The sequence below is a fragment of the Centropristis striata genome, chromosome 5, assembly GCF_030273125.1.
Source record: "Centropristis striata isolate RG_2023a ecotype Rhode Island chromosome 5, C.striata_1.0, whole genome shotgun sequence".
Taxonomy (NCBI): Eukaryota; Metazoa; Chordata; class Actinopteri; order Perciformes; family Serranidae; genus Centropristis; species Centropristis striata.
The window spans coordinates 31286829-31302821 of record NC_081521.1 but is presented as its reverse complement, the minus strand read 5'-3'; the positions used below and the strand labels follow the sequence as shown (position 1 = coordinate 31302821).

Below are 15993 nucleotides of genomic sequence, written 5' to 3'. Positions count from 1 at the left end.
TTATGGCTTTCATATAGACAGACAGACAACCATTCATACTAGCAATAATTTTTAGATTCACCAAAAGACTCACCTGCACTGTGGGAGAAAGTTGTGGGACTTGGAAGAGAGAGCGAAAAACTTGATTCTCAAAGTGGGGTCTGGGGACCTCCAGGTGTCAGCGGCACTCTGCAAAGGGGTCCCTGAAGAGTTTTCAGATTAAATGTATGAATAATGATATATGATGTTTAGTTTGTTATGGCCTGTATATGTTTTATGATTAGACTTTTATCAATTTATTTACAAATTAGTATTAAGTATATTGGCATTGTCAAATTATTCCAAGGCACACACGAGGGGGTACCCAGTTTATTCTCTATCCTTAAACCTGCATTCTTTCTAATGGCCAGCAGGGGGCGAAGTTTATGAGGAAAATAATCTAGGAAAAGAATCTACTTCTCACTCGACTTATTACATCAGTAAAATTTTCCTAATAATATGTTGCTTTTAAATGCTACTTTGACTTTGTTTTTTAACTTGTTTTTGGTTTGCTTTGAATTATGGAAGCTAACTTTGTTAACAACGACTTTGCACGTTGTAGCTAGGAGCCAGGTGCAGTCAGGTTGTGTGTCCTCAGGTCCTCAATAATATCTACCTTCCTATCCAAATATGGTCATTTATAGTTAAAAGAAGCCAAGATGGAAATACATAAAATGCCAAACTTGAACCTTCAAAATTATATTCCACAAAACAATGTTTGAAGTCATAGTGGGTTTATGTAGCTACCCTCTTGCTGTAAGACGACCATGATAAAACTTATACTATGGTAATTAATACTGATAGAAGTAATTCTACTACTATAACTACCGCTGCTACTACAGCTCAACATTGACTAGATAAGAATAGGTGAAATTTGAGGCCAGGGAGTTAAGGGTGGGGATGATAACATTACATTCAGTATGAAGGAACAGTAAAATAGATGTAAGTCAAAAACGTTTTTCTTTTTGACCTGGTAATCACTTGTTCCCAGAAAACTGAGCTCCATGTCAGTGATCGATGGCTTAATTTAAAATTTAAAATGTTTTAATATAATAACATAATAGCTATGTGCTGTGCCTGTTTGTCTGCAACACTGAAATAATATTTCACAACAATCAGTTTTCACTGTTTTATCAGGCTATATTTGATCAAAATTCTGGTTTAGTCTTATTTCAGGACAAACAGATTCTTGATTTGAGTCAACTGCTCACGATTCCCGTCTGTCCTGAATTTTTCTGAGGGTGTTTTCCACAGCTTGAATAAATTCTGGGCCTGCTTACTGTAATCATTAATTGCCTGATATAAAACATAGTTTCGGTAATTTTATACTGCATGTTATGTATGCAATGTAACTAAGATGGATCCAGGGCCACATCTTTCATTCTTCCTGAGGGAACTCAAGGCTTTCCCAGAAAAGATGGGATATGTAATCCTTTTGGTGTGCTCTGTGTCTGCCTCCTCCCAGAGTGCCTCCAGGTGACAGACACATGAGGTATCAGGGGGCCTCCTGCCTCACCTCATCTGGGTCCCCTTTCATGGGGAGGAGCGGAAGTCATCTTTAAAATGGGTGGCCTTGCATGAATTAGTTGTTACATCCTTGTTACTAACTGGAACTGTTATGTGGCTGACTGAATTAGGTGACAAGGCTAATGTTGCTTGCCAATATTTGACCTATTTACAATAAGGGAATAAAAGGGGAGTTAACAATATTTTTGTTTAATAATCATTTGGACTGGGAAGAAAAATCCAAATTTAGCCCAAAAAATCACCTCAAATCCCATAACATAGCATAATTGATTATTTTCAATGCATTGTAGACTGCATGAATAGCATACTTTTAACTTTTAATATCACACTACCGCTCAAAAGTTTGGGGTCACTTAGAAATGTCCCTATTTATTTATTTTTTAAAAAGCACATTTAAAAAAAATTAAAATAACAGACATACAGTGTGGACATTGATTTAATGTGGTAAATGACTATTAAAGCTGGAAATGGCTGATTTTCTTATGGAATATCTATTGTCAGCAACCATCACTCCTGTGTTCCAGTGGCACATTATGTTAATCTGCGTTTATAGTGTTGAAAGGCTGATTGATCATTAAAACACCTGTGCATTATGTTTGCACAGCTGAAAACTGTTTTGTGTTGATTTGAGGAACAATAAAATGATCCTTCCTCAGACTGGTTGAGTATCTAGAGGTAAAGTTGGTGATTTGTACAGGTTAAAATTATTATTTCTACCCTTGTCGGTGTCTTTACTATAGAGTTTTTGCGGAAAACAATACAAAAATTTTCTAAGTGACCCCAAACTTTTGAGTGGTAGTGTACATAACATAAAATAATAAAACAAAGTCATGCCCACATTTACGGATTGACAGTTCAGTGTAATTTATCACTGGCCCCCCCAAAAGTCTATTTTTTAGAAGTTATGTTCCAGTTGATGATGCTACAGTGCCTTCCTGTTTACCTAGTGGATTGCTTTCTGTTGACCGCAGTCCAAGTTCACCCCATAATCAAAAATACATATTTTCCTTCTTACTTGTGTTGTTATTTATCAGTCTAGATGGTTTCAGTGTTGGAGATATTAGTCATGAAGATGTTTGTCTTCTCTCCTTAATAATGGAACTATGGCATTCAGCCTGTGGTGCTCAAAGCACAAAAATTGATTTGAAAAACTCAACAACAGTGTGTCTTTCCAGAAATTGATGACCCAGTTACTCAAGATCATCCACCGACTTTGTTATTAGCAATTTCTACCAAACTGCAACCTGTTGACTAAAACATTGTCTAAAACAGATCATTTGCTCATACTTTTAGATGTACTATATTCAATTGAAAATTATACAAGACAATACATATTTTATGTTCGAACTGATAAATGTATTTCTTTGAATTATGAATTTGATGAATTTTGTTCCAACTTCTTTGGAACTGGGGTTGTACACTAGAGGTGTAAATCAGCAGAGGCCCCACGATACGATTTTACCCCGATACTTGAGTCACAATATGATATTATCGCGATTTAAAGCATTTTATAATATTGTGATTTGACTGTTTAACTGCATTTTGTGTCCACAAAATTAAATTCAATCAAAGATTGAAAACAAGAGAAAATTCTCAGTCTATTCATCTCACTTCAGTCTTTTTATTTCCCCACAGTGAGAGTCAAACCCACAGACTGACCAACAAAGTATTCAGTCAAACTGAACTGAACTGATATCAAACATGTTTGGACGACGACAACAACTGCAGCATTTTCTCAAACTTTCCTCAACTTTAAGCTTCACTGCTCTTAATTTTTTTGAATGAAACATCAAAATAGCCTAAAGTTGCAGCGTTATTTCGACAACGTCTTAACATGATATCTTGAAGCACTATTGATTCCTATAGATTCCTTAGATCTCCTAGTTTCATGTTACCAATATCTCCAGTACATTCCTAAAAGTGAGCCCGCTACAACCTCTGGAAAAAAAAACAAAGAGTGAAAATACTGAACGCCCGCCGGCAGTCTGAACACTAAACATCGATACTTGGCGGCCATGAATCGAAATCATATCGCCATGCAAAATATTGTGATACTATGCTGTATCGATTTTTTCCCCCACCTCTAATGTACACTTGCCAACCAAATCACTGCGCAAAAGGAAGCATGCAAGAATGGCGTCCTTCTCAACGGAGTTGTTTCATTAGATAGTAAGTTAGTTTTGAATTTAGCATGCAAACAAATTTAATAATGCAGGTTAAAGGCCTTTTTTTTCAATTATTTTCTACTGTATTACAGTATAACACCCACTATTTTCAGTTTGAATACGTAACAGGAATAGCTGGAAAAATCTGGGAAAGCTGAATAGATTTATGATGAAAGAACCTTTTCCAAGGAGGAACTGCATCGGGAAGCAAGTCATGCTGAGTCACTGGTGCTGCTGGAAAAGTGATGACATTGATACTGGCAATGATAGGATCAGTGCAACCCCAGTCTAAAGACCGTAAACCAAGATTATCTCTTGATCTACATCTCCTCTCCAGTGAAACATTTTGTTATGTCATGAATTAATTATTTTTGAAGTGACTTTTCTCCAGTATTTTTCTTTTTCTTTTCAAATGTCAATGATTTAAAACAACACAGAGTACTTAAACCCCTCATGATCATTTTAAATCACTCAGGATAAGCCTTATTTATATTACAGATGTAATACGATTAAATACTGCAGTTCTGACAGACAAGAAATGCCTGTATAGATATTGAGACAAGAATTATACAAAGAGGAGAGTTTAGGGATTAGAGCATTGTGATATGTGACATACAGACTTTTCAGTCCAGGGCCAGATAGATGAATGTGAGAACGGGGAGCTGGCAGCCATGTGGGATGATGACAGCACTTGGACTGAGGAGTGGGTCATGCGGAAAAAAGGCAGTGGTCAGCACTCTGGGGATGGGAGAGAACAGCTATAGCTATCAGTAGCAGGGAGGGCAACAGAGAGGGCTATTAGCCAGCTGAGGTCAGGAACTCTGCAGAGGGATTGTGGCAGTGATGAGATCTGCCTGAGCCGTGCTCCATTTTTAATGACACCCGGCCCTAGAATAGATGTGGAGCAGCAGCGGCTGGCTCGACCTGGTTCGGGTACAAAAGCTTTTTCTGCTCGTCATCAGTCAAAACCCCCATTAATCTGTCCTGGGGAAATCAGCGAGGGGAGACAGTACAGTGATAAAGAGCTGCAGAGACCCTTACTGAATCTCCTTTCATTTATAGGACAACAGCAGCCTGTTTGATCCATATTAGGAGCTTCAATTACAAGCTGCAATATGTCAAATATTGGACATCGCTGACAGGGCTACAACATCAGTACAATAACATGATAAAGCTGGTAACACAGTAAACACAGTCTATGCTTCATGTTTTATGTGACAGTATATGGGCCTTCAGTAAACTGGGTGCTTTGATAAACAATAATGAAGAAGCATAGGACAGTTTGAGTTGAGGTCATGGAAGAGGTGAAGCAATAGCTGTGCTGTGAGGCTTCAATTATATATTGGACCGGGACAAGGAGGTCACCATGGAAACGGAAATACTATAAGTAACCTGAGATTGCACAAGAAGCACCCACACAGGTAGCACACAGGTACCCTGCGTTGCAGACTGCTCTTGACATTGTTTTAGTATGGACCTGTCATCGTTATTGCTTTGTGTATTGTTGGAAGTCCTGGCTGTAAACTGTAAGTGAGCTTCTTTATCTTGAATTTATAGTTGATTTAGGCCTGAAAGGACTTAAAGTGAAGTTAAGCCACTGGGCACAAAGGTTGGGATGCATATCATCCTCCACAACTGCAGAGTGACAGTTTAGTGTTCACAGGTTTTGTATTAACATGGGCTGAATGTGTGGGTGAAATGTTATTAGCATACCTTGTATACAGGTTTTAAAGGTTGCCTTTCAGCTGTGGCACTTGCAGTCTTGATGCTCCCTTGAGACGTTTTTCTGTGACCAGAAAGTGCGACTCAGAGGCATTTTCATCAGGGCAAGGTTGAGTTTCTCAATGCTTTAAATCATAAATTATACTAGCAACTAGGGGAACAGGAGAAGGCCAGAATTGGTATTGATTGTACAAAAAAATTAAAAGATAAAAACATTCGATTTTAAATGGACTGCAGAATGGGCCCACTCAAGTTGTTAAATTTATTCCTAATATATTATTGGATTATTATTATTATTATTATTATTATTTTTATAAGCAGTGTTTTAATTTTGTAAAATTGGGCTAATTAAACTAATTAATATACTTTTATGTGGAAGAATGTATAAACTTGCATTTTAATTTTAAATTGATGGTATTTTTTTCATCTCAAAAGTCGACCTGAACTAAAAAAAAAAAAAAGTTGTCAGGTACATGTAGTGGAGTAAAAGCACAATATTTGCCTCTAAAATGTAGTGGGGTAGAAGTTTAAAGTTACATTTCTGGAAAAACTCAAGTAAAGTACTCAAGTGCTTGAGTAAATGTACTTTGTTACATTCCACCACCTGATTGTAAGGTTTAGTTCAGCTCACCTTTCTAAAGTTTTGTAATGACACTTCAGTGATGAAAAGCTTTCTACTCTAAAGCCACCTGATTGCAGAATTTGCTGATCTTCTCGTTGACATTTTAAAGTCTCATTTAAAATGTTGGCATAATCAGTTGTTGTTAAAATTCCTGTAACATGCATATTGCCACTTGGTGTTTCAAAGATATCTTCTGAGATATAAAGCTTTTGAAATAAAAAGGTCAGTAAAAGTCTGCTCATTCATCGAAATCATTTGAAACCTCAGGAACAACAGATGAAAGCCAACCAAAAAATAACAATAAGTAATTGTGGCCAACACCTTCTTTTGTGCCTGGCAATTATGTCAAATAGAAAACGTGAAACGAGACTCTGATAAGCATCTCAAACAGGTCGAGGATCTGGGACTGAGCAGAGCTGCTTCATTTCACAACAAACAATGCTTGAGACGGACAAACTTTTACTTATTTTGACTTGTGAGAATATGAAAGAAGCAACAAAAAAGACCACATTGTGACATTTTATTCTGTTGAATTCAGCTCACATTACACGCAAGAGGAGACGCCTTCTCCAAGGTTCAGTTTTAAGGTCGTTACATAACGCCTTCTAATGCACCTGTACGTGAGTGTGTTTATCTCACACACACCTATTCCATGCCATGTATACTGTATAGAGTTACCACTTTGCTCTTCACACGCACCACTGCTGCTAATTATAGCTCGAGGTCAATATCTAGGACAGTAATGAAAAGGTGTTGTTTCATGCTGATGGCGTTTCTGTGTCTAAGATGACTCTCACTCACTGTGATGAGCACTTTGATTTTTGGACAAAAGGGTTTATAATGTAGATACTCTCAGAGCCAGGACTCAGAAATACAGAGGTCATCAGTCCAAGTGCCTCAAAATCACCCTCAAGTCTCAAAAGGATGGTTCATATTTTATATATTCAGTTATACACATGCACACACAGTCAAGCCCCAATTTTGTATGTTTGACTAAAACTGACCAAAAAATATGAAAATGATTTATATTGGTCTTGAGTTGCCTTAAAAGGTTAAAAAAAAAGTTGTTAATATTTTTTTTCCAGTCTAATGTTATGGCGCCCTTTTTAACCCAGGAGAACCACAGGTGTGTGTGGGGTTTTTTTTAATGACTATTTTTTGCTGTCATCTTAAAATTTACAGTGCTTTCAAAACAAAAGTTTCACTAAAAGTTGACAAGTTGATATCCCACTCTGTGAATTCCCATCAATACAATTTTTCCACTTGAAATTAGGCCTAATTTGTATATTTGACTTAAACTGACCAATAACAATAATACTTTTTTAAAAATGCAAATTATAAATCAATATGGTATATAATTTATAATAATTTTTTTCTCCATGTCCTAAAACCAGTTTAATGTCATGGGGTCCTTTTGACCTGTGAGGACTAAAGTTAAAGGGTTAACTGTTCAACAGTGTAAAGGACCGTTGTACCTGCTCTATACTGCCAGAACTGTCATTCTGATGTGTGTATACTGAATCCCTGACCTAAAAAGTAGTTAAATGTAATATTGAGTCTAGTAGTGATTTGAGTCAGTTTATAAAACACTGAACACACATGCATTTTAAATGGTGGAAGATAAAGTTCTTCATGGGTTATTAGACAAACACAAACTCCCAGGAAATTATTCAGAAATCGTGACCCTGGGAACTCTGAAGGATGACAAAATATTAAAAGAAGAGCATATTTTCATAAAATAGATGTTTTGCTTTGATTTAAATTCCTGAATCATGTTTTGTTTGTTGTGCAGTGCAGGGAATACCAACCAAACTGCTGTTGGGTTGTTTTGATAAGATATCTCAAAATGTTCCTAAATTCCTAAAAGTGTGTAAAAATTGCATTTCTATTGTGCACTCAATGGAAAATCTATCTAAAATAGTGTTGTTTATTCATTTTTTAAGAATGGCTTTTATGTGTTTGTTATGCCTCCTATTCCTAAGCATTATACATGTTCAAGCTGTCTCAGTTTGGGTTAAAACTAGATTAAACCCTCCTGTCTTTAACAGAATTAGATTCTCTGTTTAGCATCATAGGTGAAAGAAATATTCATTTACTCTACCTTTACTTTTGATATCAAGTAAAGGTACTGCGATTGAAAACAGCCCTTTACAAGTTATGATCCTGCACCGAAGATGTCACCTAAGTTAACATATGTAAAAAATTATTAGCAAAAGTAAAGATACTTATAATTCTCCATATGGTCCCTGTGAGTGTTACATCATTGTAAAATTATATTACTGGATTATTAGCACATGCAATGTGTAAGAAGAATTTTAGCAGTATCACATTTTATAATGTATCTTTTTATTTGTATGTAAAAAAAAAAACAACAACAGCCTGTTACTAAAGCTGTCGGATTAATGTAGAGTGGTAAAAAGTACAGTATTGTCCTTTGAATTGAAGTGAAGAAAATAGTAAAAAGTTGTTCAGCACTTGAGTAAATCAGTGCAAACCATCAAGGCTTAGACCTCGCAGCGGACCGGGTCTGAATCCGGCTCGGAGTCCTGCATGTCTTTCCCTCCATCTCCCCCTTTTATTCTGTATCTCTATACAGAATAAAAAATGTTATTGCCTATGTTGTTAATGTCTCGCTAAAATGTTAAAATAAAGTGATGGACTTGAATAATTATTCGATTTAATCAAAGGCACCAACAAACCGAAAAGTTTTCAGCCTTAAAAGACCTGAGAGTTGGAGCTGACCAGCAGTTTGATCGGATATATGGTGCATAAAACTGAATGCTGCCTCTCTATGATTGGTTTTGGTTGTTCCCAGATGACCTGCGAGGTCTGAATGATTCATAATGTAACAAATCAGAAATGTGTTTTGTCCCTTAACTGTTCATCAGATAGACACTGTACCGACGGTCAGAGTCTTCCTCACAGTGAATCAATGTACCTCAGAGATGAGATTGTTTTTTCATTGATCTGTTAAGCCGGAAGCATCTGAACTCGACTGTTGTTGTCTTTATAACTTGTTTTGTTCTTGCTGATGCTGCACCTGCAGTAATAACATTACAACTGTGTTAGCTCCTCGTGGACTGTTATGTGTGTTTCTCTCTCTAAATCCAATCCAAGCTCATCTTTATTTCCCTGTGTGTGTGTGTGTGTGTGTGTGTGTGTCTCGCAGGTCAACTGGAGCGGATAGTGGGAGGATATGCACCAGTTCCACATTCAATCAAGTACATCGTGTCGATACAGACAACACAGCGTCAGCATTTATGTGGGGGCTCCTTGTTAAATAAGTACTGGGCACTCACAGCGGCGCACTGTAACATTGGGTGAGCTCATTTTTCTTCTTTTGATTTTCATCTACTGAGTATAAAAGCTACAGAACCTCAGGGTAATAAAGTGGTAAAAACAAACTGCAGGTAGAAGTATTCTGTGCATCTTTGTGTCCTGATTTACCTTTTTGTAAAGAAGGTTTATGCACCAATACGCCCTGTTGACATATGATGATCTCAACTTAACCTTTCTGGGTGTGAATGTGCATAAACATGATTTTATTAGTAGATCCAGTAATGTTGAGCCATATCAGATAATCACTTCTACAAGTTATGGAGACTGATATGAAAATGATACAAGCACAGCAGTAACAATTGAGCTCTGTGAGAAGGGACGCAGCCTCAAGGCTCACTTACAGACAGTTTTACCTTTAAGGAAGCAATCTATTTGCAAAATGTTTGGTGTTTCAGACAGACTCTCGGGTTGCAGCAACAGAAAACTGATATCGACCTTTTATTAAAATGGAAGATAACGGGATTGTCAGTATTGTCAGGTTCCCAAATGCTAGTGTTGCCTACTTCCCCATCAGTAAACAGCTTCTGTCCTCAAAAACACTTATTGTATTAACAGTAGTAAGCCACTATAATTTGAGTTTATGTATTTAAAAATATAGACAGTATATTTGTATGCCTTTGTGGTAGAGGCATGAAATGTTGTGACATACAAATTGGGAATTACCAGGCACAGAGCAACTCTAAAATTATCTTTATACAACCCATATTCCAAAGAAGTTGGGACAGTCAGTAAAGCACAATAAAAACACAATTTATTACATTCTGAGTGCATGACTTTATAAAAAAAAATAAAAAAAAGTTTGAATACCTGTGCAGGTTTAGGGGCATTATAAGGATGAGGAATAGACATTAAAAAAATGAGCCAAAGCTTCTAACAGAAGAACAGGCCAAAATGAATGTATGAGGCTTCATTTGAAACATCTTCTAGTTTCTGCGACTGTGCTTGCTTGAATGTGGCTAAAACACAACTGAAATAATGTTTTTAATTGAATAGATGTTACGAAGGATTAGCAAATTATTCTATATTATTTACATTTCAGACAATGTCCCAACTTTTTCGGAATAGGACTTGTATGTATATAACAAATTTGCAACAGCATTTATGTTTCAATTTAAATATGATATAGCCCATAATAACTTTTTGTTATCATCATAATAAAGCTGTCACTTTGCATTAGCTCACTGCAATTTCTTGTTTAGTAGCTCTTTAATCAGTCTTTCTAAAAAGATGAAGCATGTTCCTATGCTTTATATTCCATATTCTAACACAAAAAACTGTAGCAGCTCGGGCAAATATGATCGTGTCTTGATTTCACTCAGATTCATAAAACTCACCAAAGCTCTTTTCTAAAGTAATTTTTTCAAGCTTCTAATTATAATCTCTGTCATCTAAAAACTTCCACAACTTTGACCCCTTGACTTGCTCATAGGGTTTATGGGAAATGGTAATAAAATACATAAACATTGAATAGCCACCATTATTAGGCCCTTTTCAAGAAAGTACCAACCTTACAAGAACATCTGAAATTAGCCACACAAGTGTAGTGTAGTTACAAATGTCGGTGTGATTTTTGACGTTTTTTCTCATGTCTGGAGTCTCAGTTTTTACTTTGTCTTTCTATATCAGGTGTTGCAGCCTCATATTGAAGGGATAAGAGATAAATAGATCATAAAATATGAAGAAAACCAGCATATTATCAAACTACGGCTATCTGCTATTACAATTTTACAATATTACAACAGGGTGTCTATAATATGCTTTTTTATATCTGCAGGGTAAATAATATGATGATAGTAGCAGGAGACTACTCTCTGACAATCTTTGAGGGCACAGAGCAAGAAATCCTGCCCCAACTTTTGATTCCCCACCCTGAGTACAACAGCACCACCACCAACAATGACATCATGCTTATAAAGGTACAGTTTGCAGATTATTGCTCTATTTTCCAAAGGGTGTTACTCCATGTCAGGAGGTCTGTTTACTGATCACAGTCCTCCATCTCTCCAGCTGAAGGCTCCGGTTTATCTGAACAGCTACGTGTCCATCGCTCTGCTACCCCGGCAGGGCGCCTCTATAGCGGAGGGCAGACTGTGTCGGGTGTCAGGATGGGGACGCACCAGCCCCACAGGAGGCCAGATCCCTGCCACCCTCCGCACTGTCAACCTGCCCATCGTCTCCACAGAGAAGTGCAACAGCAGCGAGTCCTTTGACGGAAGAATCACAGAAAACATGATCTGTGCTGGTTTCAGTACTGGTGGAAAGGACGCCTGCAAGGTAAGAGGACCTCAGTAGTTTTACTCAGTGTGCTGATATGTTACCATTCTGACATTGCAGTTTACTTCACTGCACCTAACTTGCAATGTAGATATATAGGCAAGGCAAGGCAAGTTTATTTGTATCGCACAATTCAACACAGGGTAATTCAAAGTGCTTTACATAAACATTAAAAACAGCAAGACACAATTGAAAACAGTAAAACAGTCAATTAAAACAGGGAAATGGAAATAAAAATACAAATAAGATAAATAAGATACAGCAGGATAAAAAAAATAGATAAAATAATAAAACGCACAAGTCAAACATTGCGTAGTTAAAAAGTTATATAGTTATATAGTTTTTTCCAACTCAAACTGCTGCAACATAAAACGCTGCTTTGCCATAAGCATCATTAATAAAAATCCAATAATGTAATACATAGATTAAAAAACAAGCAAAAAAAAATGTTCTGCTCACTTTTAATACATTAAGGATTCATTTTTAACAGGTTGGTTCTGATCCAAAAAAAAAAAAGAGACACAATACAAGATAAATAAATCCTTGTTATCTTCGTCACCATCTGGACTGCAAGGGAGCTGGGAGGGACAACTGAGCAAATTTCAACTCTTCTTTGTTTGGGGAAGGGACGGGGAAACACAGAGCTGCACTTTAATGAGTGCACCTTTCCACTGACACTGTGGTTTTGCTATATTAACTGAGGTGAATACTCTGAACACATCTTCAACCATAGGGTCTCAATTATGCAGTGGTGGGAAAAGTATTCAGATTACTTACTTAAGTAAAAGTACTAACACCACACTGCAGAATTAGTAAAAGTCCTGCATTCAAAATGTATTGAAATTAAGTATTATTATTTATGATGCATTTATGTAAGCAGCATTTTACTGTTGTCCAGGTAAGGCTATTTTTAAGGGCTAAATACATGCATAATCATTTTAAGTTGATCATACTTTTTCATGTTAAATCTTGCTCATAAAAGTAACTAGTAACTAAAGCTGGCAGCTAAGTGCTAAGTATAAAGTTACAAAAAATGGAAATACTCAAGAAAAGTACAAGTACCTCAAAAGTGTACTTATGTATAGTACGTGATAAATGTACTTTGTTTCCACCACTGCAAATATGTAATATCCTTTAAAAAAAAAAAAAAAGTAATTTCTTTAAGCAGCTGGGCACTGTAGTTTTAAATACATGTCATTCATCAGGGGTAAATCCTGCACTTGTTTGGGACTATTTTCAGATGTGGAAGCATTTAGTGCAATCAGTGTTTTACTGTAGCAGGATGGTGTAAGTGCAATGAGTCAAAATGAACTACTCCCGTGTTCTTATGAGAAATTAGCTCTGTTGACAATAAGAATAATATAGAATATTATCAGGCTTTTCCATAAAGTTTCTAAAGTAAAAGTGACTCTGAAGCCTGGAAGAATATCATGTAATCGATGCTGTCCCGTTATTTGTTGCTGTTTCAGGGGGACTCTGGGGGTCCACTTGTATGTGAGGGCCGGGTCTATGGTTTGGTATCCTGGGGGCAAGGATGTGGTGATCCGCAGTTTCCTGGAGTCTACACTGCTGTGTCCAAGTTCCGCAGGTGGATAGACAACTCCATATTTGGCTACTACAGCAGGTGTAAGAAGAATTAAAACCCAATATTACGGAGTGAAAAGAAAAAAAGAAAACACATTCAGTGAACACTTGAAGTTTCTCTTTTCAAATTATATTCTTGGATGTAATATTTTATTTGTACTAATTGTGCTCATTTAATTCTATGTCAATGTGTTAAAAGAATAGTTTGACATTTGTGGAATTACGCTTATTTGCTTTATTTTTGAGCAAACATAGAATTGATACCGTTATACCTGTATGCTAAATATGAGCTGCTAGCAACTGGTTAGCTTAGCATAAAGGCACGGGATGAAAACAGAGGGAGATCTCAGCGAGTACAACCACAAAGCTCATTTGTTCCTACCCTCTAATATGACCCACAGGAACACCTCAGGTTTCCTGATGCTTGTACTGGTGAAGGAGGAGATCAAGACATAATACCTAAACGTAATGGTTGCTGTACAAAAACGTAGTCAATGTCGTCAAACGGTCATAGTTTGAGACATTTTTGACATTTGAGAAAATGTTGTGGTATGATTTAAATAAGTTTGTCATTAATGTAGCCTAAGTTACATCTAAGGGCACTTTCATAACCCAAAGTTAAGTCAGTTTTAATCAAACTCTGGTGTGGTCAAATCATTGTTACATTTCGTTTGGTTGCTTGTGAATGCTCCAGTTGTACTCTGCTGCACACCAAGGCAATTGGTTCATTTCCAAACGGACCTTAGCGCGGTTCGATTGCACTGTGAACCTAATCCGACCAGAATCCAGCCCAATTTAAGGAAATGAACCAAAACGCAATGGATTGTGGGCTACCTGTGCAGGCATTTTGTGAGATGAACTATCAATCAGCAGAATTATCAACATGTTGCTCAAAATAGCAGATCGTAGTAGGAGAGCATCAAGGTTGGCCTTCTCTGATTATACAGGTGTCAGCTTACAGCACGTCGTCTGTGGAAATAATGGATCAACACATTATTGATAACCCGGGGCCTCGACAGGAACTCTGAGTGTTTCTCTCCAAATGAATTTGGTCTGAACACCAGAGCAGACCACATTGCTTTGTTTATTTCTTTGTTTACATCTCCAAAATCTCTAAAGCCCAATGAGTAACGTGTTATATTGTGTATTAAAAAAAAATGGTTGTCCAAGTGTAAAAAATGACAAGTTTTGGTTTTATGGATGAGGTAATGTATCAGCTTTCTGTTGCTGCTAAGCTAAGCTAACCCTGCACCAGCTTCAGTTGAACAGATATGAGCGTGGTGTCGATCCTCTTGTGTAACTCGCTGCAGGGAAGTAAATAAGTTAATTTCCCAGAATGTCAAACTAATCTTTTAAGTCTTAAAGCTTGAATATTTATCATGTCTGTTGTTGATCTGTTTGAAAGCATTTTCAAAAAAAAAAACAAGCAATGGGTAATCCACCAACACAACTCTGGTAAGACAAACAATAAAAAAGGAGGACATATCGACCACATTTTCACAGCATCAAGAATGAGGTGCCATATCACTGCTTCAACTGCTGAATCAAACTATTTGAAATGCTATGAGCAAGTGCATGCACAATTTAACCGAGTCTAACCAGTGCTCGTTTATAGGTGACTGACACAACATCAGCAACAACTGTACAATATAAGACAATCCAATACAAGAGCTCTGAAAAAACCATAGGCAAAAACACATGGCATCTGTGACGCCTGCAATGTTTAGTTTTGTTAAGAGTGGAGCTGAAATTAATGTGATTAATTAATCTACTTTTATTTTCATGATCAATTAATCCAACATTTGATGGATACAGCTTCTCAAATATGAGGATTGGCTGAAGAAAAAAATGAAATGAATGAAAAAAAATTGAAAACATTTTTTGGTAATTATTTTTTCACTATCCACTCACATAAAAATTAATCAATTAAGAAAAACAAAAAAATGTATTAATTGATGATAAAAAATAGTTGTTTGAACTATCAGGTTGATTTTCACAGCCACATTGTTTGTGGGTTTGTTGTACTGGATTGGAAAAAAACAAAACTAAAGCTTTTGATCTACTCTATTAATGTTGAATGAAGGCACAAATAATGCACAAATTTAATGATTTATTCCTCGTAGCCTCATTTAATCAATATAAGGCTGTTAATGCCTACAGAGTTGCTGTCAATCTGAATGTGACCTAACTACAATGATTAAGACTATATACTGTATGTGTGTGTGGTGGAGGAAGACAAAGCAGCTGCCTTTTCTGAGCATGTCCTTTTGTTTAGTTAGTGAGTCAATGATTACTGCCAATTCCATGTGGTTTATTTATGGAGTAGTGGTGTAATAAACCTGGCACTATGCATAAAGCACCTTTAAGTGTGAGAGATGAGCAAATGCATGTAAGTAGGTTAAAAAAAATAGAGAGACTGACATTGTGAGTGTGTTATAAAACAATGACATGTTGTTTTCTTGTTTTATACACTTTAATAAATTGCTGATGATCCCGCTCTTTGCTGGCTGACTTCTCTGTTTGTAATTACAATGCAGATATCGCAGCTTGGAGGCTTGTCGGCTTGTGTAGAGGAAACTTTGAACAAGCTTGTTTGGATAGATAACTCGTAAAGTCCTCTTTATGCTGTGTCATTTATACAGCAGGTCAGTAAAGCCATTAGAGGCAACACTTAATAAATCACTACACTGATTAATTTTTAAAAACAACAGCGATTCCTTCTGGTATATAAAGTGTAAATCT

The 15993-nt window shown here is 36.6% G+C and overlaps 1 protein-coding gene across 1 annotated transcript; it reads left to right on the top strand.

The window, feature by feature from the left end:
- The first annotated feature begins 5181 nt into the window (after window positions 1-5181).
- On the top strand, window positions 5182-13307 carry zmp:0000001088 (trypsin). Its single transcript, XM_059332435.1, has 5 exons — window positions 5182-5236; window positions 9224-9374; window positions 11168-11309; window positions 11401-11667; window positions 13137-13307. Exons 1-5 carry the CDS (start codon window positions 5182-5184, stop codon window positions 13305-13307), a joined length of 786 nt encoding a protein of 261 aa, XP_059188418.1.
- Window positions 13308-15993: the final 2686 nt, after the last annotated feature.

Coding starts and splice junctions, on each gene's coding strand:
- zmp:0000001088 (XM_059332435.1), top strand. CDS start 5,182: ATGGACCTGTCATCGTTATTGCTTTGTGTATTGTTGGAAGTCCTGGCT. Junction 9,375..11,167: donor GCGGCGCACTGTAACATTGG/GTGAGCTCATTT, acceptor TTATATCTGCAG/GGTAAATAATATGATGATAG. Junction 11,668..13,136: donor GTGGAAAGGACGCCTGCAAG/GTAAGAGGACCT, acceptor TTGCTGTTTCAG/GGGGACTCTGGGGGTCCACT.